At 39.7% G+C, this 25575-nt stretch overlaps 3 protein-coding genes across 4 annotated transcripts in view; 1 reads left to right on the forward strand and 2 right to left on the reverse strand.

Annotated features, from left to right (window-relative positions):
• loxl2a (lysyl oxidase-like 2a) overlaps positions 1-12455 on the forward strand; it is a 37361-nt gene extending 24906 nt beyond the window's left edge. Inside the window, exons 1-9 of one of the 2 annotated variants that reach the window (XM_037774599.1) lie at positions 2357-2498; positions 2709-2860; positions 2947-3114; positions 6405-6570; positions 6999-7239; positions 7668-7783; positions 8549-8685; positions 9174-9285; positions 11224-12455. In XM_037774599.1, coding sequence (XP_037630527.1) covers positions 2726-2860; positions 2947-3114; positions 6405-6570; positions 6999-7239; positions 7668-7783; positions 8549-8685; positions 9174-9285; positions 11224-11294 — 1146 coding nt within the window. In that variant the 5' untranslated portion in view covers positions 2357-2498; positions 2709-2725 and the 3' untranslated portion in view covers positions 11295-12455. Of the gene's footprint in view, positions 1-2356; positions 2499-2708; positions 2861-2946; positions 3115-6404; positions 6571-6998; positions 7240-7667; positions 7784-8548; positions 8686-9173; positions 9286-11223 lie in introns of those variants that run through there. The other variant, XM_037774591.1, reaches the window with a different exon arrangement.
• On the reverse strand, positions 9685-16839 carry r3hcc1 (R3H domain and coiled-coil containing 1; the record flags this gene model as incomplete). The annotated part of the gene is made up of 8 exons (XM_037772990.1): positions 9685-11033; positions 12596-12737; positions 12836-12931; positions 13028-13098; positions 13842-14017; positions 14144-14687; positions 14897-15034; positions 16325-16839. Coding segments are annotated over 7 exons (1650 nt in total), but the record flags the coding sequence as incomplete, so codon positions are not given.
• A 2060-nt stretch (positions 16840-18899) lies between these two features.
• On the reverse strand, positions 18900-23811 carry golga7 (golgin A7). The gene is made up of 6 exons (XM_037784139.1): positions 23655-23811; positions 23076-23198; positions 21210-21362; positions 20974-21075; positions 20113-20171; positions 18900-19754 (listed from the first exon to the last, which is right to left on the reverse strand). The coding sequence occupies exons 1-5, from the start codon at positions 23661-23663 to the stop codon at positions 20124-20126; spliced, it is 435 nt and encodes a 144-aa protein (XP_037640067.1). The 5' UTR covers positions 23664-23811; the 3' UTR covers positions 18900-19754; positions 20113-20123.
• Positions 23812-25575: the final 1764 nt, after the last annotated feature.

The raw sequence follows: 25575 nt of genomic DNA on the forward strand, positions 1-25575 counted from the left end.
AAAGAATACATCGAATGTTTTTGAAATGTTGATTAAAAAAAAAAAAAAAAAAGTGGATTTAACGTTAAGTTATTCTTTAAACCCAGAAAAAGAATTTGGGCTAAACTGATAAATTTAAATAAATCTCAGGGACAGCTTCTCCATTACATAGTTCAGGGCACACCTTGGTCACAATTCTTCAATATCCAAATTTAAAGGATCCTTATCAAAAATCTATACATTATGGGTTTATAAAAAAAAAAAGAAAACAGCTGATATATTGTTATGAGTTCTTTTAAAGGTACAGTTTGTAGGATTTTGCAATATTTAGTGGTGTGGTTGCAGATTGAAACCAACTGATAACCCCTCCGCTCACTCCTTCCTTTCCAAGACTGTGGTAACGTGAGCTGCAAAGTGCAAAACCGGGATACTGAACCGTCCCCTCGCCCAGAGCCCATCCTTACCATAATAACACAACTTTAGGAGCAACAAGTCAGACGGTGGCTAGCGTTACTACGGTTTTTCACTCTGCAGCTCACGTTACCGCAGTTTCACAAGCGTGTCGGAGAACTACGGTGGCCGTCAGGTAACACAAAAACGTGAAAGGCTCTCTCTAGAGCCAGAGTTTGGTTTGTCCGTTCTGGGCTACTGTAGAAACATGGCGGAGCAACATGGCGGACTCCATAAAGAGGACCCGCTCCCCGTGTAGATATGAAGGACTCATTCTAAGCTAACGGAAACACAACGATTCTTAGTTTCAGATGTTTATACACAAATGAAAACGTAGTTATGAATATTATATTCCATTTCTGCTAATAGATCCCCCTAAATGCTAAACACAGGTCCTTTAAACATGGCCTCAAATATCCAGTGTTGGTCGGGTTTAGCAGAAATCATGTAGTTATTCTGGTGGCACACTCCTGACTCCATAGAGTCACAACTCCCACCCATACAGGTAGACTCTAACAGTCCTTCCACACATTCAGGGATCTTTTTGAGATAGTGATGAACTTAACTGTTCACAGGTTTTTAGCTTTGATGACTTTTCACATTTACAGCACAAATAAAAGTCCAAGCAGAACTCATTCCCAGCTGTGAAAATGAAAGGTGTGGACTGAAACCAGAGACCCCAACCTCCACCTTATCTTTGGCCTCTTTACCACCATTTGTTTTTGTCTCACTTCAATCAGTCCAGACCTTCAGTCAGCATATAAATACATTGGGGAATGTATGGAGTAGCACATTAATGCTTGTACTTTGACCCAGAACCTGATTTTGCGTAATGCAATATACCACAGTTTCATAAGAATCACATGTGCATTGGATCAGTTGTGCTCTCCTCCGCCATATTCTCACAGCAAAAACACACCAGAGCGCACAAAATGTTCCAGCAAGGAAGAAAAGCCTTTATGGGTTTCAGAGGAGGAATTCATTTTTGGAGAGTGCACAAGGTTATTTGAGGGATGGATTTCTTTATGAGCTGACCACTGGATCCAAAAATGGTGCCATATACATACCATAGATTTGAAATAGCTGAATGTGTTTGTTTTCAGAAGCCTTTGAAGTGGTCATAGGAAGAATGTCAATAAAACTGAAATGGTACGTGGGAAATGATTCCTGAATTTGGATGGAAGACTAGTTTTTATACAATCTATGTATTTTTATGAACATATTTTTTACTTATTTTTTCAGGATACAAACTAATTTGTGATTTTTTTTTGTGTTTGTCTTCCATTTGATAAACAAGATAAATAATAATTAATGTATTTTTTATTCAGATTTTCTTTTTATTTGAGTAGAACGTCAATCGGTACAAAGAATCTTACGCTGTACTTTTGTCCATGAAGCCAAACAAAACATGACTTCCTTTCCAGCATTTATCATATATAATTATGTCTGTCTTACGTCTCAAAGAAAATGTTAATTTTTCCATTACAAAAAGTTGCTGATGTGGGTGGTCGTTGACTTAACCATTTTTTCGTAATGGCTTTTTTACTGGCGACCAGCATTATTTTAAACAAGTACGCTTAAGAAAATCCAAGAAGCTGTTGTGGCATTATACCCAGGTGCAATATAATATAAAATAGTATATACAGTATATTAATATATCTTAATTTTTTTCAAACTTTTTCCATGCTATCTCTGATTGTCTTCTAATAATGAATGCATTTAATCTATTCCAGTCATCTGTCTGACCTGGAAATTGACTGTGTGTTTATAGAGACACTGTGTTCTTCCTGTTATGATATTATTTTTCTCCACTGGCCGCCCGTCTGTCCCAGTCTCTGGCTGTAGTTTCAGAGCTCGCATCACTAGAGACATTCCTGCTCAGTCACATGGGAAGAAAACCAGCGTGGAGCGAGTACTCACACATGTTATTATGGAAACTCCGCTACACTGAGATGACTTTTTTTTTTTACTTGGAAAAAAAAAGATAGAGGGAGAATTTTAATTTTTTTACAGGCCTCAAGTGTCTCATTTCCATTTGACATAGCTGACTGCTTGTTTCCTCTTGTGAGGTAATTCTAGGGAACAGGAAGTCTTACCATCTGTCTTTAAATCGACTTGTTGTTCCACGCAAGCAGGCGATGCCACGGCTGTTTTACTCGGGAATAGTGGGCAGCTCAGGCTTGTGTTTCCCAAAACCGTTGTGTAACCCAAAGATCAGCTTTCTTCTTTCCAGCAATGGAAATATAATTAAATGTGTTTATGTGTTTGTTTCTCCGTAGGGATCGGGCCGGTCCACATGAACGAGGTAGAGTGTTCTGGCTTTGAAAAGTCACTGACTGAGTGCTTCTTCAATCGCGACGCGTTGGGCTGCAGCCACGAGGAAGACGCAGCAGTCAAGTGTAATGTTCCCGCCATGGGCTTCCAAAATAGAGTGAGTACCTCTCTGTATCTCTAGAGTATAAAAAGATAAAGATTTGTATAGAACTGGAGGACACACCTGTCTATCTCTGTCCTTAGCTGCGGTTAAATGGCGGCCGTTATCCCTACGAGGGCCGCGTGGAGGTTCTGGCAGAGAGGAACGGCTCTATGGTGTGGGGCACAGTGTGCAGTGACAGCTGGGGGACCATGGAGGCCATGGTTGTGTGCAGACAGCTGGGCATGGGCTTTGCTAGCCATGCGTTCCAGGTAAGGTATAAATGTTGCTCTCATTTTTAAGATTAATTAATTACATAACTTGCTTACACAACATATATATGTACCTTTTACATACAACATTAAATATGAATGCTTTTAGTCCTATTTAGAACATGGAGTAATGGAGTAGTGGTGTGCTTCACTATGCACTTCGCCTCTTGTGGCGGAAATGAGTATTACAACACAAAACTTTTATTTTCACCTGTTTTCACAGATTAAAAAAACAAATTTAGAAAGATTAGAAAAACTTAGAAAGACTATCCTGGTAAAATACTTTTTATGCCTCCGCACCAGCGATAGCAGTGGCCGGAGTCATAATGTTTGTGGGTTGTCCGTCCGTCCGACCCATTCTCGTGAGCGCTAAATCTCAGGAACACCTGAAGGGAATTTCTTCAAATTTGGCACAAACGTCCATTTGGACTCGAAGATGAACTCATACGATTTTGGTGGTCAAAGGTCACTGTGACCTCACAAAACACGTTTTGAGCCATAACTCAAGAATTCATATGCTAGTTATGACGATTTCACACAAATAATAGCATGAAATGAGGTGATGACATTTTGGACAGACATGGATGTAAACTGCAACTTGACTGGTTGGCGCAGGCATACAACCACAAGGTGGTAATTCTAGTTTTCACCTGTTCTTATGTCATAAACACAGAAGAGGAAATAATTTAGATCTGACTTAGAAAATGGATCTCCTGATTTTTTTTCTCACTTGCCTCTCAGGTCCTCCATACCACACTGTCGGCTATTAAGATTTTTGTACACTGTTGTTTTGTCCTAAAGATTGATAGAGTTACAGTCATTTGTATTTTCAATGTACTATGTGTGCATCAACATGACCATGATTTTTTTTTTTTTTTTTTTGAATGTTTTGTTATCTTAAAGTGAAAATAGATTTACCTTAACCACCAGGTTAAATTGGTAAAATGGAAAGAAATATACAGACATATAGTGAAAGTTATCTCAGGCCAAGTCTCTGCCTTTGCAGCTGTCTTTTTCCCTCACATTAGAGTGTGATTGTTACTAAATTAGGGTAATTAATAGCTTAGATAGCCTACCTATGTTATTAGATTAGATTTGATTAATATATTGAACATGACATGAAAGTTACAGCCATGTGTAATATGGACAAGAGGAAACCACTCTGACAGTACTTCTCATTTTAATGTCCATCTGTGTATGCGTGCGTGCGTCTGTCAGTGGATGCCATTAACTTTCACTTTAACAATCTTTGAGCTTTATTGATCCCAGAGGGCAAAATAAGGTTGTAACTGTCTTAGAAACTTCAAAAACACAGATGAGCTTTAAATTCCTCAGCGGGAGTGATGGAGAAACCTGCGTTTGCTGTTTGAAGTTTAGTGGAGCTTCACACCGCTAAAGCCTGTGGCATGACTTGACAGCGTCACAGTTCTATCCTGCTTGCGTTTACCTCTTGCTTTTTAAAGAAGACCCTCAGTGCTCCCTTTATGTTATGAGGTGAGAGGCTGGTAAAGTTAAAGACCCCCATTGTGTTCTTTATATATTTCTATTTTAAAACCAGTGCTGTATTTGTGGTTGATGATGATATAGGTCTGGAAAGTATGTGTGAATCACAGGGATGTCTGTTGATAACAGCAGGGAGTGGAACTTGGACTGGATCTGTTGGAGGCTGTTTATCTCACTAAAGTGTGTTTCAGACAATTATGTGCAATGCACTTCTAATGAAACAACACACAAACATGTCATCATGTTTGTGGTCACTGCTTGAGCACTCGCCCTTTAGTCAAGTATCCAAATACAGTTCAACATTTTGCTCTTCCAGTGTGAAATAAGGGGTCTACTTGTGATTAAAAAGCACAGTGCCAAGTCAAATAATCAGGTCAATGTATCATAAAAACATGTCCCTTTATCACCACATACAGTAAGTTGCCATTGCATAAGACTTCTCATGTTAACAGCAGCTTTAGGAGTGATAAACGTCTGCTCTGTTACCGTAGCAGAGCACGGACTCAGCCTCTCCAGAGACTCTTTCCCGTCTGAATTTTTAAATACTTCTGCAGGCGAACCCCACCACCAGATGGAACAAATGACACCAAGCTTAAACTATACCGCTCCTCAGCCCACCAGCAAGTACTCCCACATCCATATCCCTCAGCTCAATTTCTTTCTCATGAATCCTCCACTTTCTTGGAAATGACGGAAAGTATGAGGGGTGTTTTTTCTACGGTTCATTTCCTTGTGGTCTGCAAAATGCTGTAATAAGGCTGAGTCAGGACTGTGAGGACAGCAGAGCCCCCCTTGCTGTGTGTGTGTGTTGTGTGTGATGGACCCTTTGATTAGATTTGCCCCGTGGGACAACTTGGATTAACGTGTCTGCAAATTAAACACAGGAGGAAATTAAGATAATGTTTCTGTTTAAAACGTTCCCACACAAATTTCCACAACAGTTTGAGCAATATGATCTGTTTGATTCCAGCTGACTCGGGCATAAACAGCTGAACCTATGTAACAAATCTGTAAACTTGAGACTTGGAAAAGATTTAAAGGAATAGTTTGACATTTTGGAAAGTGCACGTATTCTCTTTCTAGCAGAGGGTCAAATGAGAAGATTGATACCACTCTCGACATGAGAGTGGTATCTTCTCATCTGAGTTTCAGTAAGAAAGAGTAATAAGTGTATTTCCAAAAATATCAAATTAATTTAAGTCATGAAAATGAGGTCTTGAGACTGGATTTGGACTTGACTCACTGTAGATTTGATTGTCTATAGGCTGGAATAGTCTCCGGACCACAAAGCAAAAACATTTAAGTCTTATATTTTTCCTATTTTTATATTTCCTTCTATTTAAATTGTTCATATTTTGTTTCACTTTTGTTTTGCTTTTTGCACCGTGTTGTATCTTGCTTTTTGTTTTTTACCAATGCTTCTTGTTTTTTTCACTATCCCCTTTGCTGATGTACACTGCAAGTTTCCCCACTGTGGGACTAATAAAGGAATATCTTATTTTATCTTATCTCTTATATGACCGGGGAAAATCCCAGAGCATTAAAAATAATTAAAACAGCGATAAACAGGCCTTGCATGGCCACACACTTTGAATTTCTAATTATAAGGCCTACGCATTGAAGGGACTTTGTCTCTAAAAAATAGTAGTTCCCAACAACACATTTACGGTATATTTTCAGTTATGTCAGCAACACGTTTCTATAACGCTACAGTGGAAACTAACTGAAACAAAGGTTGATGGGTTTCAGCTGAGTGATATCCGTTTTCTGTGCTTCTCTTTTATCAGGAAACATGGTACTGGCAAGGAGATGCCTCAGCTGATGCAGTCTTGATGAGTGGAGTGAGATGTTCAGGAACTGAGCTAACTCTGGAGCAATGTCTACATCATGGGAAACACATTACCTGTCCCAAAGGAGGCGGACACTTCGCTGCCGGGGTCTCCTGTACTCAGAGTAAGAAACTGTAGAATACAAATACTGTATACATTCATAATCTTACAGTTTTTTATGAAAGACATTTTGACATGTCACAGTAGGAAAAGCACATGTTTATAGGATAAAGTTAATGCTTAAGCTGCTTAAGTTAAGCTGCTTCAGTTTCAGGGTCACTGTCACTTTGTCATGACTATAGCATGCACTTTTCCTACTATGATAAGTCAAAATAACTGCTGTAAAGAAGGCCTGTGAAGTAGAAAAACATATATTTAAATTGAAATAATACTGCATTGTGCTGTTGGATATAAAGTTTATAGTAAGGAATATTTCTTATAAACATTTTATCAAAGACTAACTTGATGCTGTGCAGCTAATTGGGATTTTTTAGTTTCTGTGATACATGCTGGTCCTAACCACCACGTCCCTTGTTGCTCTCTCCCTCCCAGTGGCCCCAGACCTGGTCCTCAGTTCCCAGGTAGTGGAGCAGACCACCTACCTGGAGGACCGACCCATGTACGTGCTACAGTGCGCCCACGAAGAGCACTGTCTGTCCAGTAGTGCTGACAATGCCGAAGCCAGCTCCTACCGCCGCCTTCTCCGCTTCTCCTCCCAGATCCAGAACAACGGCCAGTCAGACTTCAAACCTCGGGCAGCACACCACTCCTGGGTTTGGCACGAATGTCACAGGTGAGACCTCAACGAGACCTACAGTTCATAGTTTGCTGCTGCTTTTATAATAGTGACTGTATGAAACCTGATCTATTACTCTCAAATGAATACACCTGGGTAAATGTTAATGCTAATGCTGGATGTCAAAGTGTCATGAATCCTTTAGGGGAAAATAATGAAAAATACAATGTATTGAATACTGACTGCATTTGTGAAACTGAATAAAATCATATGGGATGAATCTTTAACAATTAATTACCAACGTCTAACTGTCCTGGAAATCCCTATATCCCTCTAGCAGCTAGGCTTTTCCCCCACACTCCTGCTGTAAATGCTGTTTGGAGTGGCTCACGGATAAGTGCATGTATGTTATTGTGGAGTTGCTAAATATAGGATGTTTCCTATATAGGATGTTTCAACATTGTGTTTTTCTTTGTCTAATCCAGACATTACCACAGCATGGAGGTTTTCACCCACTATGACTTGTTGACTCTAAACGGCACTAAAGTGGCAGAGGGACACAAAGCCAGCTTCTGTCTGGAGGACACTCACTGTGACGAGGGTAAATATTCTTCCTTTCCTTTTCATTTTCATTACATACTGTGACTTTGTGTAGATTTGTGCCGCTGAGTTGTGGTTTAAAATCTATTTCCTTTCATGAGAAGAGAATATAGTAAAAGGAAAAAATACAATATCAAAATACTTATGGTGTTGTTAAAGGTAGGGTTGGTAAAGATTTTAGAAACATTTTATTATATTAGTTGAAATTCTTATCACATCCCGACAGTAATGAATAAATCAAATGCTCTGACAAAAAAAAAAGAAAAAAAACTTGAGTCTATAATAAGCCCGTCCAATCATTTCATTCGGGTTGAATGTTATGATTGAATGGGCTACCTGTCTGCCTGCGTACACTCATTGTGCATCGCCGGTGTCTTCCACAAGCTGATAGCTTGACAGCTGTGAGTACCAACAATAGTCATGTTCGCCGTTTACATTCATTATATGCTTATGTTCGTAATGATAATTTTGGGGGAGTGGCTTTGGAGGGAGGCCTGAAGGGACGGACTGTCAGTGTTGCTGACTCTGCAACTTTCTCTCTGGATTTAGGGACTTTTGGAGCTAGTGCTGGTAGCTACTTTCTTTGGAAAAGAGTTGGCAACACTGGGCTCAGTTTTTCGGTTGGATCATTTTTACAATCTAGCAAACTCTTGCTGGTTTCTCAAGATCACGACCCTGCCTTTAATAAGAATTGATGTTGTTGAATGTTTGATTTGATGAATATATCTGAATGGCTTAATACTAAAACTGCTCTGAATGCCGACAGGTATCCAGAAGAAGTATGAATGTGCAAACTTCGGGGCACAAGGCATCACAGTTGGCTGCTGGGATACGTACAGGCACGACATCGACTGTCAGTGGATTGACATCACAGACGTGAAGCCTGGCGACTACATCTTCCAGGTAAAACATTTGGTCTGTCAGTCCAGCCGTAGTACGTCCAGCACATCTGCTGCTGGGAAGACTGTCTCATCTCCAGCCAGTGTCATCTTATAGACCAAACAGATACCAAGACTTTCCACGTCTCTTCATCTGCTTGTGTTTAGCTTTCAGCCTGAGTCTACTCAGACTTTTACAAGCGAGCAGAGGTTGTTGAAGGACACAGAACTTTCTGACGGACACTTTGGCTGCTGCAGAAACTAAATTTCCAATCTCTAGGTTACGAAACAAACTCTGATGTCCTCCACTAGAAAATCATCTTTCTGAATCAGCTGCAGCAATAAAACTTGTAACTGACTGTTAGGTCGTGCTGCCACCCTCTTAGTCTACTGCCGAACACTAAGTCTGCATTACTAAGTCCTGAGTAGTATTTATAAAATTACTTTATGTATAAATGAAAGGGAAATTTTTTCCTTGAGATGTTTAACAAATATTGTTTTTTGCTCTCCTAGGTCGTGATAAACCCAAACTATGAGGTTGCAGAATCAGATTACACCAACAACATTATGAGGTGCCGCTCTCGGTACGATGGACAGCGGATATGGACATACAACTGTCATATAGGTGAGAACATTACATTATAAGGATCACCATCTCCTCTGCATTAGGGTTAAAATGATATTAACTACTGTACAACGGTAAAGCGTCAAGTTCAGTGGAAAACGAAGCTGCATTATAGAGTATTTGTACTTTTCATGAAAGCAACATTCACCTTAAAAATACAATTAATACTTTTAGTTGTGGGGTTTTGAACCAAATATTAAATATAATGAATTTGTGTTTCTGTTCCCTAAAATTGGGTTACAGTTTTTATATCACCTGATATATGTAAGATGTAAAAATGCTCATATTAAAGATTAGTCAGGACTTTAAGTTAAGATGATTAACATTTAACACAGTTTATTTTTATTATTTATTTCAGACGTGCTCAAGAGTCAACAAAACACACAAAACCAAAAACACTTTAGCTGCACTGTATGTTTATTTCAACTTTTACGTCACTGAAACTTTTCTACAACGAATCAAGTCAAAAACCATGTGTAGTTTTCATATTGTCATGGGATTGTGCAGTATTAAACGTTATAATCAAGTCTTCTTCTCCCTGAAATGACTCAAGGGATGCAATTAAACTCTACAGGTAACTGACATAGGTAATGCATAGAGGCATACCACAGAACAAGTCCCGTCACTCCAACATCAGGCACAAAAGATAATTCCAGGGAAACATCCCATTTCAGTATGACAAAAAATAAAATACTCAACATCTTTCTTTTACTAAATACAGTAACAGGTACAAAGGGCCTAACATTCAAAGTTTCCAAAACTCAAACTTTAGTTGATCAAAAACTTCTGAAACTGTCTAGTTTTCTGTGATGTGGAGAACGAACTTGAATACTTTGCCTCTGAGGCAACAATCAAATCTAAGGTAGTTTTGTGTTATTTAGAGGAAAATAATAATAAATATGAAAAACAACTGAACATCTTGCAACTTGTTTACAAAAATTAAAACAAAGTTTAAAAATGAACTAAAACATTAGAAAATATCAAGCGTAACATTGCTGCTACTGTACATGTGTTTTTCCCGTACGACTGTCTCTCTATTGAAATGCTGGCTTTTGAAAACAATATTTAGCCTTTTAACAGATCTGATTCTGTAAATGGATCTACATCACATTTGTCAGTGGGAATTGTCCACTCCATATAAAAATCTGGCTGCATTTACAGCGCACAATGTAACATTTCTTTAACCAAATCCTGAGAATTAAGCTGTGGATTAATTCAACATTAAGTTAGAAAATAATGAATACTTGTGTAGAATTATGCAACAAATCCCACATCATCTGGGCAAGGAGGAAACAAAAATATCCCTGCCTGTAAATTAAACACCCTCGAAACACACTTTAGTTTCAAGACAACATGCATTCAAATCAAAACAAGCTAATAGCTTCTCCAGTACCATTTCCACATTGGACTCATACTTTCTTTTTGATTATTGATCCTAACGTGAACAACAGGAACCACAACAACAATGTCCACAGGGGTCAGGTTCGACTACAGAACAGCAACTTTGAGGCTGGTTGTGATTCAGCGTCTTGCCCAAGGACACTTCAGCAGGGTGGATGTTGCTGATATGTTGCAGTCAATTCTTGCCAGTCCCCTCGTTCACCATGCAAACGTGCCGTACCGATCAGTGAAGCAGGCAGACAATGCTGGACGGTAGTCATACTCTTCATGATCAGCCAGCTGTTGGTGGCCCCCGTGGAGCCTCTACAGAGGACCAATGAGTGGAGGCAGACCTCCGCCGGGCCTTTCTGTAGAACATAGAATAGACTGTTAGATTATATCTAAAAAAAAATGACTCAAACCGATTATCAAAATAGTTGGCGATTGATGACGTCTTAAGTTTAGATTTGTTTGACCAGGAGCTTCATCATTTAATTTGTATTATGTTACACAGTATTTATCTTGTCTTCATCATCCTTTCCCTGTCTGACTTCACAGGTGGCTCACGGAGTTCAGAAACAGAGGATATATTCCCCGGATTGCTGAACAACGAGCTTTCACACAGGTAGGCCAAAGATGGACGACACAGACGGACGGACGGACAGACGGACGGACAGACATTAGGGAAGCATATATTGATATTTGACAACCACTAGAGGGAGCTGTACTGTTGTGCTTCCTTGGAGCTGTGCTGGATTGCTGCTGGGCTCAGGGCTCAACTGGTACAACGGACAACGACTCAATGAGAAAATGAACTGCTTGCTTACTAAATCTATTATTCAGCTGTACAAAAGTGTCCTTATCTCTTAGTGTCTTAGTTCCTTTATTGCCAGTAAAATGTACGTTTTGACCAGGTGCTTGCTGGGAGAGATGTCAGGGAGGGGTGCTGCCAAATAACTTATTAAATTAACTGTGCCAACAGTTGTCTTCTAAGCCAAAGTTTAAAGAGTTTGGGAAAAGCCTCAAACCAAAATCCATTAGATGAGACCTTCACTCTTATGATATGTTTGCTTGGGATGAATGAAAATAGTCTACTGCTAAACCAGGTGCTACAACTGAATCTTGCACTGTATGTTTAAAATCACATTTGCTTCCACAGTATTGGATAGTTAAAGGCTTTAACTAGAAACTGAAAACAAATACAGTACATGATTATAATTACTGTAGAACAACATGGCAACAACGCAACTAATGAGACAAATAATTGATGTTTTTATAAAGACCTGTATTTAACTTTCTACAAATTGTAACCAAAACTGTAATTTAGGCTACCTAAAGTCCCTACAGTGCTGAACGCAAAGGTTGCTTGGATTTGTTTCCTGCAGTATTTCTGACAATCTGTAAAGATTTGCAGTCACAAAATTAAGTGGGAATGTTTTTCTTCCTGGATTTTGTGTTCCACATACTTGAGCTCGCTTTTGAAAATGTTTTATTTATTGACACATTTGCATCTTCACGATCTGTACATCCTCTTCAGCTTCTGTCTCAATGTCTGAGTTTTGTTACATTATTACCGTCAGGGACTATGATAACATTGTGGATGTACTGTAAAAGCCACAAATGTGTGTGAAAATGCCTCATCATTGTTTGTGAATTAGTTTTTTTAATGTAGCAAATTCAATAATTCATTTTAAGTGCTTGCTGTCTGACTGGATATATTTTGTATGCATGGGTGAATGTGGAAAATCACTAAATTTTTTGAAATAAATATTGGTGAAAGCAGATCCAAATTTATATGCTGAACATTTTTTTTTAATGGAAATGCTTTGAAAAGGAACCTCTGATGAAAGCGAAAAGACACTTTGCAGTAACGTGACATTTCTTTGTGGACTTAAAATGTCTAAAACTTCACTTGTGTTAGTCTGTTCACCTGTATTTTCCATTAGCGGATAGCGATTCCCTTCAGTATCGCTGCACTCTGCCTCGTCCCCGCAGCCCCAGGGCTCTGGTCACCATCCGCCTTGCAACAGCGCAGTCTGTCCTGGGACGTTCCTTTACTGGCTGGATAAACTCTGGAAGACGGCACAGAAACAGCCATCTGATCCACATCATCAACAAGCATATTATTCCAAATACCACAGGGCTCATATAAGTTTAGTGAATGGCCTACCTGCCCGTCTACTGGCCTTTCCTTTGGCTTTTTTACTCCCTTCAGCCAGCGCTCTTGTCTTCAACACTGGGTGGCAGATGGAGAGGGCGTGGAGTGCTGCACATGACATCGCAATACGTTAGTACATTTTCAATCATTCATCTTTTAACCTCAACCCCAGCACAACATCCATTGTGCAGTGACGACTCATACCTGCCGTCTCATTGGAGAAAACCCCCAGGGCGTGTGTGTTGTCGACCCACTCGATCTTCATTCCACCATCACTGCGACAGACAGGAAAGCACTTTAGGAGATTGATAGCTGGATCAATTGTTTGAGATCTAAATTTACTTACATTGGACATACGGGATGAGTCTCAAACTCGATTGTTGTAGAGTAAATACAGAAAATATCTAAGCCACAGTTTAAAGCAGTGGTTCCCAACCTAGGATCCGGGCCCCTCTTAAGGGGTCACCAAAGATTAGAGGGTGTGCCAGGATTTGTCTGCTCTGAGGTTGTCAAAATTTTAACATGTTTAACTAATATCATAATAACACACTTACTGGATAATTTCTACAAAAGTCTTTTTTTTGCTACTTAGTAGGCCACATTATGTTTAAACGTATTGTTTCTGCACAGTTTCAGATAAAGATCAGGCTCCAAAAATATTATTATTATTATATTATTCGTAGAATTAGATTCCAGTAGTGGCTGCGAAGGATTGTTTCTGACTCGTGTGATCTAAACATTTCCAATAACTCCAAAGTGTTGAGTCCAAAAGTCAACATTTATTGAAAAAAAGATAGATTTATTCATTTCCAAAAATTCACAACATGAAGTTGTGGGGCCTCAGCTTTTCTTAGATACAAGTAGGAGCTTTAATGACAATCGGTTAGGGAACCATTGGTTTAAAGAATGATTCAAATTTAAACCAGAAGTCTCCTGAACTAGAATAGAAAAGCTATTGGAGACAAACTGCCAGATCTGATCTATATAGAGGTTTAGGATCTAAACTCTCTGCTCACACCTGTAGTCTGTGAAAGCATCCATGAGGTCTTCCGTTTTGAAACAAGCAGGGAAGTCGTAGATCTCGATCACGTGGCAAAACTTATCCGGGCTGAGACACACATTCTCATAGATGGAGTAGTCATTGTGAACGTGCTGGATGGAAACGGTCACGGCTTCTTTCAGATGTGCCTTGATCTGATAGGACAGATTACAATTTATGGTGCTAATGTGGCCTCAAAATGAAAGAGTTTAATGTATGTTAATCCAAAAAAGTACAGAGCAATGGAAAATAAAAAAGCAGAAAACCAAAAGCAGGCTTACCTCTTCAGTTACATCATCTGTGTCTGTGCATATGTCCTCCTTGCCCTTCTCATCCTCCTCCAGAGTCATGTCAGAGAAGCAGGACAAAGTCTGTTCCCAGACTGGGGGCTCAGCTTCATGCACCGTCAGCACCAACTTTTGTTTCTCTTCTTCCGGACAAAGTGCTGAACTGTCAGCAGCATGGTTGAGGATACACTCCGCTACACTGGGGAGACATTCCTGTCCGGACGTGGATGAAGACTTTGTTTTTTCTGTAGTTTCGGGACAGGAACAAGCGTCCGATGAACTGCTGATGCAGCTGCAGCTACTTGAGGCGGGACTGGGCAACCCTTGTTCCCCTGAGGGTTCTTGTGTGTTTTGTAAGGACAGTCTCTTCCGAGCAGCTCGTGGCATGTAAAGGGCTTTGTCCGGCCTCTTAGGTCCTCGGCTTCGCGATGGGATTGAAGATTTAGACTTGGCGTAGTCACCCATCTCCTCCCTGCTTCTTAGGGGGTCTTCACACAAGCTGTCGTTGCCGTCTTCACCGTCTTCCTCTATCTCACCCCTACAGAAAAACAAATGTCTTAACTTATTCTATAAAAATGTATTCTACTATAAAAAAAAAAAGACTCAAAAACAAACAACAGCAATGTGAAACAAAAACCAAGAAAGACCCGTCTTTGTTGTTACATCACAGGCAAAGTGCACGTAAGCAATACAGCAATGATATGTTATTGCACATGATATAACAAAGATCTTGTCTACATTCAGGACCTGAGCTCAGAATTGCAGACCACCACCCTCCGGCACCAGCTATCCCCCACTGAGAAGGTGGTGAGCTCTGGCAGGTCCTCTATGGTCCTGTGGATCAGGTAACGCAGTCTGCTGGGTAGAGGGGGGAACAGGAGCACACTGGACAGAGACACAAGAGGGCATGGAAACAGAGAAAGACAGTAAGGTCATATTTTCTTTTGACAATATGAAAGCAACTTTGTTTTTACATATTTTCAACATAGACTTGGCATTGAGAACCACCTGATTAATAAAGGATCTATTAGAAGAATTAAGTACACACAATGAGTACTGAATTCAATATTTATCTCCCTAATGCAGGGGTCTGCAACCTGCGGCTCTGGAGCCACATGCGGCTCTTTAGCTCCTCTCCAGTGGCTCCCTGTGGATTTTTAAAAAAAATTAGTGGAAATGAATAACTGTTTTTTTGTTTACATTTTCATTTTTATTTATCGTTGTTGTAGGTCTATGTTACGACGGAGTATTAGGGCCACATTGAGGAAAAAAATAGATCTGAGAGTTAGAGAATAAAGTCATAATATAATAAAGTAGTAATTTTACGTGTTATTTTCTTTTTTCTCGTAAAGTTCTGACTTTATTTTCGTAATGTTACGACTTTTCTCGTAAAGTTATGACTTTATTCTCGTAACATTATAACTATTTTCTCGTTAAATTATTACTTTATTCTCATAATTTTATGACTATTTTCTCGAAATCTCACATTTCTTTTCCCTCAATGTGGCCCTAATACTCCGTCGTACATTTTCACTTGGGCCCTCACTGCATTAGACTTATATACTATATACTTAGACTATAAACTGTGTTACCTTCATCACATGCTCAAATGTTTTGTGGCTCCAAACAGCCAAAAATGGCTCTTTTGATAGTAACGGTTGCTGACCCCTGATTTATATGAAACACTGCTTTATTCCAATATAAGAAAAATAAAAATGTATCTACAGTTTATGTGCCACTTGTCTCACACAAAGTTCAAGTGTAAAACTGTCCAACTCAATTCATATTCCTAGGTATTTACAAGATTGCACTCTTTAGGAGGATGGCAGGAAGATGTAAAGTGGAATTATGAGTTCTTAAAAATAAAACACATTTTGTCTGACCAGTAAACTGACCTTTCTAAAGGCCTCATCCACATGTATGTTTGTCTGTGTTTGTTCGATCTGTTTCTCATTGTTTCTGTGTGTCATACAGTAATTTTTCCTTGTTTTTTTCATTGTTTGATGCTTCTTCTTGTGTGTGAAGCACTTTGTAACGGTGTGTTTTAAAAGGTGCTATATAAATAAAGCTTTACTTACTTACTGTGTTTAAAACAGGCATATAACTAACATTTAATGATCCACATGTTCAGCTGTTGTGCATCCTTTCTTAATGGACATAATAACCTGAACTTACCTCTTGTGGTTGCTCTTCTCTTGGTATGTTTCCAGATCCTCCTTGACATGATGCAGGAATTCATTTTCTTCCTTTGGGAGATAAATGCCATCGAAACAAGGAAACGCCAGGGTGGACAGAGGTGTGGACAGAGGTGGACAGAGGTGTGGACAGAGGAGGTCAGAGGTTGACAGAGGTGGACAGAGGTGTGGACAGAGGTTGACAGAGGTGGACAGAGGTGTGGACAGAGGAGTGGACAGAGGAGGACAGAGGTGAACAGAGGAGGTCAGAGGTGTGGACAGAGGTGGACAGAGGTGTGGACAGAGGAGTGGACAGAGGTGTGGACAGAGGAGGTCAGAGGTGGACAGAGGTTGACAGAGGAGGACAGAGGAGTGGACAGATGTGGACAGGTGTGGACAGAGGTGGACAGAGGAGTGGACAGAGGTGTGGACAGAGGAGGACAGAGGTGAACAGAGGTGGACAGAGGTGTGGACAGAGGTGGACAGAGGTGTGGACAGAGGAATGGACAGAGGAGGTCAGAGGTTGACAGAGGTGGACAGAGGAGGTCAGAGGAGGACAGAGGAGTGGACAGATGTGGACAGAGGTGTGGACAGAGGAGGACAGAGGTGAACAGAGGAGGTCAGAGGTGGACAGAGGAGGACAGAGGTGGACAGAGCAGGACAAGAGTGGACAGAGGTGGACAGAGGAGGACAGAGGTGGACAGAGCAGGACAAGAGTGGACAGAGGTGGACAGAGGAGGTCAGAGGTGGACAGAGGAAGACAGAGGAGTGGACAGAGGAGGACAGAGGAGACAGAGGAGTGGACAGAGGAAGACAGAGGAGTGGACAGAGGAGGACAGAGGTGGATGGGGGTCCTGTGGACAGAGGAGGACAGAGGAGGACCTGTGGACAGAGGAGGACAGAGGAGACAGAGGAAGACAGAGGAGTGGACAGAGGTGGATGGGGGTCCTGTGGACAGAGGAGGACAGAGGAGGACAGAGGAGGACCTGTGGACAGAGTGGTGAAGTTAATTTATTACTGATCTTAACCTTAAACCTTAAATATCATCTAAAACACATTGACTGTGGCCAGTAAGGTTAGCTAGCAGCCATGAGTAGAGAGGTTCATACATATAGGTTAGTTAAACCAGCTGGTTATAGTGCCTTTTATTTACCTAAACAACACATTAACTACTCATAACAAATCTACTTGAGTGGTCTTACCTTTATGGTTAACCTGTAAGTTACTATTTGGACTTGGACTTGTTGTAGTGAGATGCTGTAGCCGTGTGAAACAGGTAGCAGTTGGTTAGCTTTAATTATTTAGCTTCCGGAAGCAGATGTTTTTGTTTTTTAGCGTTCCTTCAGATGCATATCCGGTCTGACTTTTCACAATAAAAGCGCCGTTACTAGGTTCCTACTAGACCAGGGGTCTCTGAGCAACCTGCGGCTCTTCAGCTCCTCCAGTGGCTCCCTGTGGATTTATAGAAATAGAAATGAGTAATTTTTGTTTACATTTTCATTTTTATTTATCATTGTTGTAGGTCTCTGGTACGAAGGAGTATTAGGGCCACATTGAGGAAAAAAAAAAAATCTGAGATTTCGAGAATAAATTCATAATATAATGAGAATAAAGTAAAAAGTTCATGAGAAAAAAAGCTGTAATATTATGAGAATAAAGTCACAAGTTTATGGGGAAAAAAGTTGTAATATGAGAATAAAGTCACAAGTTTATGACAAAAAAAGTTGTAATATGAGAATAAAGTCATAAGTTTATGACAAAAAAGTCATAGTATTATGAGAATAAAGTTAATATTATAAAATATTAATTTTGATTTATTTTCTTTTTTTCCATTTAAAGTTATGACTTTATTCTCGTAATATTAAAAACAGTTTCTCGTAAAGTTGTGATTTTATTCTCTTAATATTACGACTTTATTCTCGTAAAGTTATGACTTTATTCTCGTAATATTTTGACTTTATTCTGGAAATCTCAGATGTTTTTTCCCTCAATGTGGCCCTAATACTCAGTAGTACATTTGCTCTTTGGCCCTCACTGCATTAGACTTATATACTATATACTTAGACTATAAACTGTGTTACCTTCATCACAATGCTCAAATGTTTTGAGGCTCCAGACAGATTTTTTTTTTTTTTTTTTACTAAAATGCCTCTTTTGATAGTAAACGTCGCCGACCACTGTACTAGGGCTTTTATCTGCATTTCTTTTTATCTGTTCAAAATGTACCTTAAATGTACATTTGTCAAGTATTCAATACTCTTATCAACATGTATATCAACATTCACATATCTTGAGGTCAGAGGTCAAGGGACCCCTTTGAAAATGGCTGTGCCTGTTTTTCCTTGCCAAAATTTAGCACAAGTGTCTAGCATTATTTAGTCTCCTTCTCAACAAGTTGGTATCACATGATTGGTACCAACGGATTCCATTAAAATTAATTTGTGTTAATGATAATAATATAAGAATATCTCTAAACAAATACCATTTTTTTAACCCATTGCCCAAACAAATTAACACAGCTTATTTTCTTCAAAGCCTTATGCATTCTCATATTAGAAATAAAGTCAATACACATATTTCAGGAAAAGGTTATTTATTTAGATAAAACAGAACAATATTTGTAAGAAAAGTACACCGGCTGTATCAAACACCAACAATAGCAATCATCTGTGGAGTTGAGAGTGTTTAAGGTTTTTGTGGTGTTTGGTGATAATGAAAAAGGGGATGACATTCACAGTATAGATGGTGAATTTTATGAGAAACATGGAACAGGATTGTTAAATATGATTTGGGAGATTATTGTACTATGACACAGAGAGGGACATTTCTCAAAATATACTACATCACGCTGTTACTTTGTGATGAATTTGTAAACAGTAAACATGCTCAATCTTTAGTCACAAAAAAAAAATCCAGTTCAGATCTTCCAATGTGCATGTTTTAAAAAAAGTCATGCACAGATAAGAAAACATTCGCCTCAACAAAGGCTACAACATGTTGCATGTTAATACTTTGGAGCACTGCCCATAACAGGATTACTGTTTACAGACTGGGCCAACAACTCTGCCCCTATCTATTTCTTATAACTGTTCTTGGCGACTAGATATTATTTGACTTTATATTATTTGCAAAAACATAAACATGTCAAATCACTTATATTTACTATGGTCAAAAAGTTGCATTTAACACGATGGCACTGTTCATAAAGACCGGTCTTGATCAACTAGGACAGGATTTATACACCACACTGCATGTATAAAAAGACATGAAAACACATTTACAAACATATATGGATAGGCAGACAGTAGAGTACTTATAAATAACAGAGAAAAGGATCAGATCGAAATTATATACATCCATTCAGGAGAAGCAGACATCTGAATATGTGCTGCAGGACAGATGATGAAGAGTATCTGGTCAGAGTCATCAGCCTATACAGAGAGGTAGACGACAGAAAGAAAAAAGAAAGTTCTGTTAGCATTAAGAATAGGCAATGGGTACAGACAATAGAGATTCCAGTGTTGTTTTATTTTATGTTTTGACTATTAGATGGTAGTAAATGTCCTGCTTAAATGAGCACTCATTATGAAATGCTGGAATTAAAAGTGGTCAGAGATCAATTTGACTGCGGCTAAAAAAACAAACAACTTTCATGGCTGACGTTTTGGGAAAATCCCTTAATAAAATCCTGATTTCTTGAGTTAAGGGCAAAAATATCAAATTGGAGCATCCAAAACGTTAACAGTGGACCGAACTCTTCATTAAAAATACATCAGAAGGATTCCATACCCCGAGGATCTTTATCTTCCAGAACCAATACTTCTGTCTTCATAGATGGTAATTTCAACCTAGAAGATGGCAAGTTAAGGAAAATACACACAATGCTACATGCACGTTTTCTTCAATTTTTTTTTTTTTGCTCTCTTTTTAAAATATGTTTTTGGGCTTTTGCCTTTATTTGATAGAGACAGTGACAGTTGAAAGAGGGGGAGAGAGAGAGAGAAGGGATGACATGCAGTAAAGGGCTGCAGGTTGGATTTGAATCCACGGTCGCCGCAGTAAGGACTCAGCCTTGGTACATGGGGCGCCCGCTCTACCAGGTGAGCTTTCGAGGCGCCGCCGTTTTCTTATATAATTAACTAAAATGTACTTTTCTTAGCATACACAAAGTTACACCAACTATTTTTAAATTTACTACATGACTTATGGAGCTTCTCCAGGTTGTCCAGCTTCCTCCCACATCAAGACATGCTGGTTAGGTTAATTGATGCCCGTGTATGAGCGTGAATGGTTGTCTGTCTATGTGTAAGCCCTGTGATAGTCTGCCGACCTGTCCAGGGTGTACCTCGCCTTCACCCAATGTCAGCTGGGATCGGCTCCAGCCCCCCGCGACCGACCCTGAATAGGATAAGCGGTTACAGATAATGGATGGACTTATGGAACTAAGTGCCGTATTTCTCTAAGGTTGAGAAGACACTAGTTACATTAGAAGTAGACAAAGTCAAAGAATAACCTGGCCAAGCATGTAGATGTAAATATTAATAGATGAGCAAGGCAACATTGCCAAATCAGGAAGCCTAATGTTAGATCAGTATAACTTTAATACTTTTCTACCCCACCGTTTACTGCCATATGTCAGGTTAAGGATACGACTCTGAGGCCTCGCTCTATGGGGTCAGTCAACAGCAAACCCCTGGGAGCATATATCTTCTCATTCTGGTCCTTAATGTACCTTGAAATCTTCTTCAACACCTGCACACAGAGAGACAGACAGTAGCATGCTAATTTAAGATACACATTAATATGTAGATCTGTCCAACCCACCACAGACAAAAAATATGAGCTGACGATATACACGGCATAACATTGATTGAAGCAGTTTTTACCTTTTCGTAGTGTGTCTCCATGCAGAGGAATATTGTGTAGGCAGTTACACAAGCCAGGCAACCCTCCAGATAAGACTTCCCCCCTAGTTTCTCTGCCTCTGCATACAAGTTGTTGAGAGTCTGGATGGTTTCCTCAAACTGCTGCTTATCAAGCTGAAACCGCACAAACGGTTTAGTTATTATACACAACCTTGTTATGTCATCATGACATAACATCCATGCAGGGTCTGAAATTCACCTTTTTCCTCACCTGCCACTGTGGCAGGTCACTGAACATTTCTACCAGCCACTAATTTTTTTTGTCTGCCACTTCTGAAATTTAGGTAGAACGCTTTAAAATTATAAACACGGAGTCAGTGGTATCAGACTTTAGAATTATGGAATATATCATGTAATCTTAATCCGTGACTATATTTGTTAACACTTCATTTTACAGCTCTGCAAATTTCATGGTAATTAGGTGATAATTAGCATGTTACCTATTTGAAATTTCTTTCAAAGCTGTAAAATTAAGTGTTACCATATATTTAATTTAGGCTTTTTAAAAATAATATTTCTTAATATAAGGAAAACCTGCCTGCCATGGTGGCAGGTGATCTGAAATTGTCACCTGCCACAGCCAACATTTACCCTGTTATTGGGATAGTGTGTATCATGGGTCACTGAGATTCATTACAAACTGTAGTTCTTTTACTCAACATTGTGTACTCTATTCTAAAGTGAATTGGTCATCCTTATGTGCTCGTCGCCTCAGTCATTGGTATGTGTTTATCTACAAAAGCATTCTGGGTTTAGTTCCTTCTTACTTGTCTTCACTTTTAAAAGGAAAACTGGAAGTCATAATCTTCATTCTATGGACATTTTGCAATTTGTTGTTCCCAAAGTACGGACTGAATTGGGAAAGAAAGCTTTTACGTTTTAGGCACCTACTGCTTGGAATAATGTACAATCTGATCTTCAACTTCAAAACTTAGTTACCTTGAATGAGTTTAAAGCTCTGGTGAAATTGTTACAGTCCAGGTTGTCTGTGTGCAAGTGTTTTGTATGAGCAAGTTTTAATGTTGTTAATTTATGTGTTGGCTGTTACTTTCACTATAACTGTCTTGCTGCTATCTTGGCCAGGTCTCCCTTGTAAAATAGATCTTTGATCTCAATGGGACTAACCTGGTCAAAGGGACTATTTGTAACTTTCTACGCGCATAAATGTAGCGGGTCGTCACACATGCGCGCTCGCATATGCACGTTCGCGTGTAGCCGCTGTACCCTCCTCCTCTGCCTGCTCGCCTTCACTCAGACAGCTCAGCTCGCTCCACCTCTAGACGTGAACACGCGTTCACTCCACACTGCAGAAGAGTTAGTTTAGCTCTGAGAATATCTAGTGAATGCACAGGGGACGTTTGTACAGAAATAACTGCTGCAGCTCCTCCAGACCAACAGAGGTTTCCCGTGTCTTGGGAAGTAACGGAGCTCTACAGAGATTTACGTTGTCTTCTCGTTACCGACCGGGTGCCGGTGTCTCCTCTGCTCTCTCCGGCTGCGGGCGGAGAGAGCAGAGGAGACACGCTGGAGAGCCCCGCTGCCTCATTACATTACTGCCAAGCAGCTGAAATATAGAGTGATATTGTGGTTTTAGCTGACGTGTGTCGCCTCACTGTTTTGAGTGATGCTCGTTCAGGTATATTTAGAGCGAGCAAGCGCGAGCCCGACGCTGACTTTCGTTGATTTCACGGCCACAGGTGTCGCTGTTGAGAAGCATTTCTGAAAGTTACAAATAGTCCCTTTAAATAAAGGACAATAATAATAATTTGGCAGGTGGCAGGTGCTTATTTCATTCCCTGCATCCATGTAAACACTGTACATACATACCCTTGACTCAAGCTCAGAGGGGAACTTGGTCTGGAACTTGGAGATGGTTCCTGAACCATAGTCTCTCTGGACGAACACCTTGGAGGAGACAGCTGGCTGCTGGAGGTCCTGTAAACTGTGGGTCTGGAGAAAGAAAAGAAAATCATTTCATGAAGAACATCTGTCTGAAGAGTAGCACCTACTGTCAATCTATCTACACTACCAACTGACTTATATAAGCTAACGTTAGCATGCTAACAGCTAGGACAACATCTAATATCTTTTATAGTATTATAATCGGATGACAATCACCATGATATATATGTGATGCTGACACTGTTGTTGTAGGTTGGATATTATGACACAATAGTACAGTATAATACTCTAAAATGATATTAAATACTACGATCTGCCTGTTGGCTACTGTTAGCCAGCAAGCTAATAACACGTTAGCTTACAGTTTGCTGAGCCATCATCATCAACGCTGCTGGAAAGCATGTCAGTGTTACCCTTTATCACCTTCATCCTGATCAATACATCACCGTGAACATGTTTAACATTTAGGTATCACATTATATGTCAATGTTTTAAAAGCCTTACCTCAGCCATAGTGGATGTTTTCCTCCTGTAGCTGATCTAGCGAGCTACGCCTCTACTACACTACAGCTCCACCAGCCCAGCGAGACTTCCGGTCTGTTTTCAGAATAAAAGTGCTTTGCACAGAGGTAGTGATGAGTGATATCATCTTCTTCTTCTTCTTCTTCTCTCGGTTTCTGGCGGATCGCAACCAACTTTAAGGTGCATACCGCCACCTACTGTACAAGAGTGTGTAACATCATGTCATTTGCTCTTTACTCCTACTCTTAAATTCTATCCACCAATCCTGTGTCTCTTAACCTTCCTGTTGTCCTCGGGTGAAATTTGACCTGTTTTCAAACTTCATTATATCATAAATATGGTTTTCTTTCATCTAACTGCCCCAAAATAACATGAATGAAAGTAATTCATAATTTCTGGGGGGTTTTCTCAATCAAAAATTAGGTATAATTTCATGTAAATTAGGTTTATTGACCATAAATTAAAAAGAAAAAAGTTTAAAACTTGTGATAATGAGTTGGAAAGCAGTTGGCTAAAAAGGTGTCATTATGTGCTGCCATTGAAAATGTTTTATATTATAATATTTATAATATTGTCTGTGATAATCCCTCAACATTATGTTCCTCTGATACTAACTATAGTCAAAATAATTAGTAATTTCTGCTTTTTTTATTCAAAGATTAGGTGTAATTTCATGCAAATAATGTTTATTAACCATAAATTACGAAAAGAAAAGTGTAAAACTTGTGAAAATGAGTTGGAATGAATTTGCTACAAAGGTGTAATAGAATTGGGTGATAATTTTGGGTGATAATTTATACCGTATGCTTTATAAACCGTCAAACCAGACCAAAAGTTGCACGGTCAACAGGAAGACAACAGGAGGGTTAAGAACATTAATAATGCCTTCCTGGTGCCTTCAACCCCCTCACCCTCTGTTCCCAGTATCCCCATCAGATCCCAATCCCGTCCCTCCTCTCTGACTTGGTCCTGTAGTCTTTTTCTTTCAGCCTCATACTTTTTACATTGAATTAGGATATGCGCCACATTTTCTTTATCACCACAATCCCCACACTTGTCACTGTTCCTTTTCCCCATTAAAGCCAAAGTGCCATTAAGACCTGTGTGATCCAGCCTGAGTCTTGTTATGATGATTTCTTCCCTTCTGTTCCTTTCTTTATACGTCTTTGTTATGACCGACTTTTGTATTTTGAAATATCTCCTTCCTTTCTGGTCCTCCTTCCATCTTTTCTGCCATATCTCAACTCCTTTCCTTTTAATCACAGCTTTTCCTTCTCCTTTCCCAAGTAAAACTGGTACTGTAATGTCTTTTTGCAGTGAACTTGAGTGATATCATACATTACTAACAATGTTTTGAATGATATATGTTTAAAATTCTTGTTGACAGGTGCCCTCACTTGAAAATATGTATTTATAATAAAATTAGAGGCTTTTAAATACAAAGTTGTCATAGGTGGAAATTTCACAAAGACACATTTTTTTTTTAATTAAAGGGACTATTTGTAACTTTCAGAAATGCTTGTTAACAGCGACACCTGTGGCCTTGAAATCAACGAAAGTCAGCATCGAACTCGCGCTTGCTCGCTCTAAATAGACATGGACGAGCATCGCTCACAACAGTGAGGCGACACACGTCAGCTAAAAGCACAATATCACTCTATATTTCAGCTGCTTGGCAGTAATGTTAGCTGACCAGACAAAGGTCTCTCCATGAATCACTGCTGATCCTAGTGTTGGCTTTTCCTGCCTCAGCGCAGGCTCAGGCAGCGGGGCTCCTCAACGAGTTACGTTATCGCCTCCCGACTGCAGCCGGCAGCCGAAGACACCGGCACCCGGTCGGTAACGAGACAATAACGTAACTCGTTGAGGAGCCCCGTCACTTCACAAGACACGGAAAACCTCT

This window comes from Sebastes umbrosus, chromosome 1 (genome assembly GCF_015220745.1).
Source record: "Sebastes umbrosus isolate fSebUmb1 chromosome 1, fSebUmb1.pri, whole genome shotgun sequence".
NCBI classification, from domain to species: domain Eukaryota; kingdom Metazoa; phylum Chordata; class Actinopteri; order Perciformes; family Sebastidae; genus Sebastes; species Sebastes umbrosus.

Excerpts from the sequence above, each read along its gene's own strand:
- golga7 (XM_037784139.1), bottom strand. Across the intron at positions 21,363-23,075 it reads CCTCTGAGCTTGAGTCAAGG|CTTGATAAGCAGCAGTTTGA; the intron begins GTATGTATGTAC and ends GTGCGGTTTCAG. Across the intron at positions 21,076-21,209 it reads TGGAGACACACTACGAAAAG|GTGTTGAAGAAGATTTCAAG; the intron begins GTAAAAACTGCT and ends CTCTGTGTGCAG.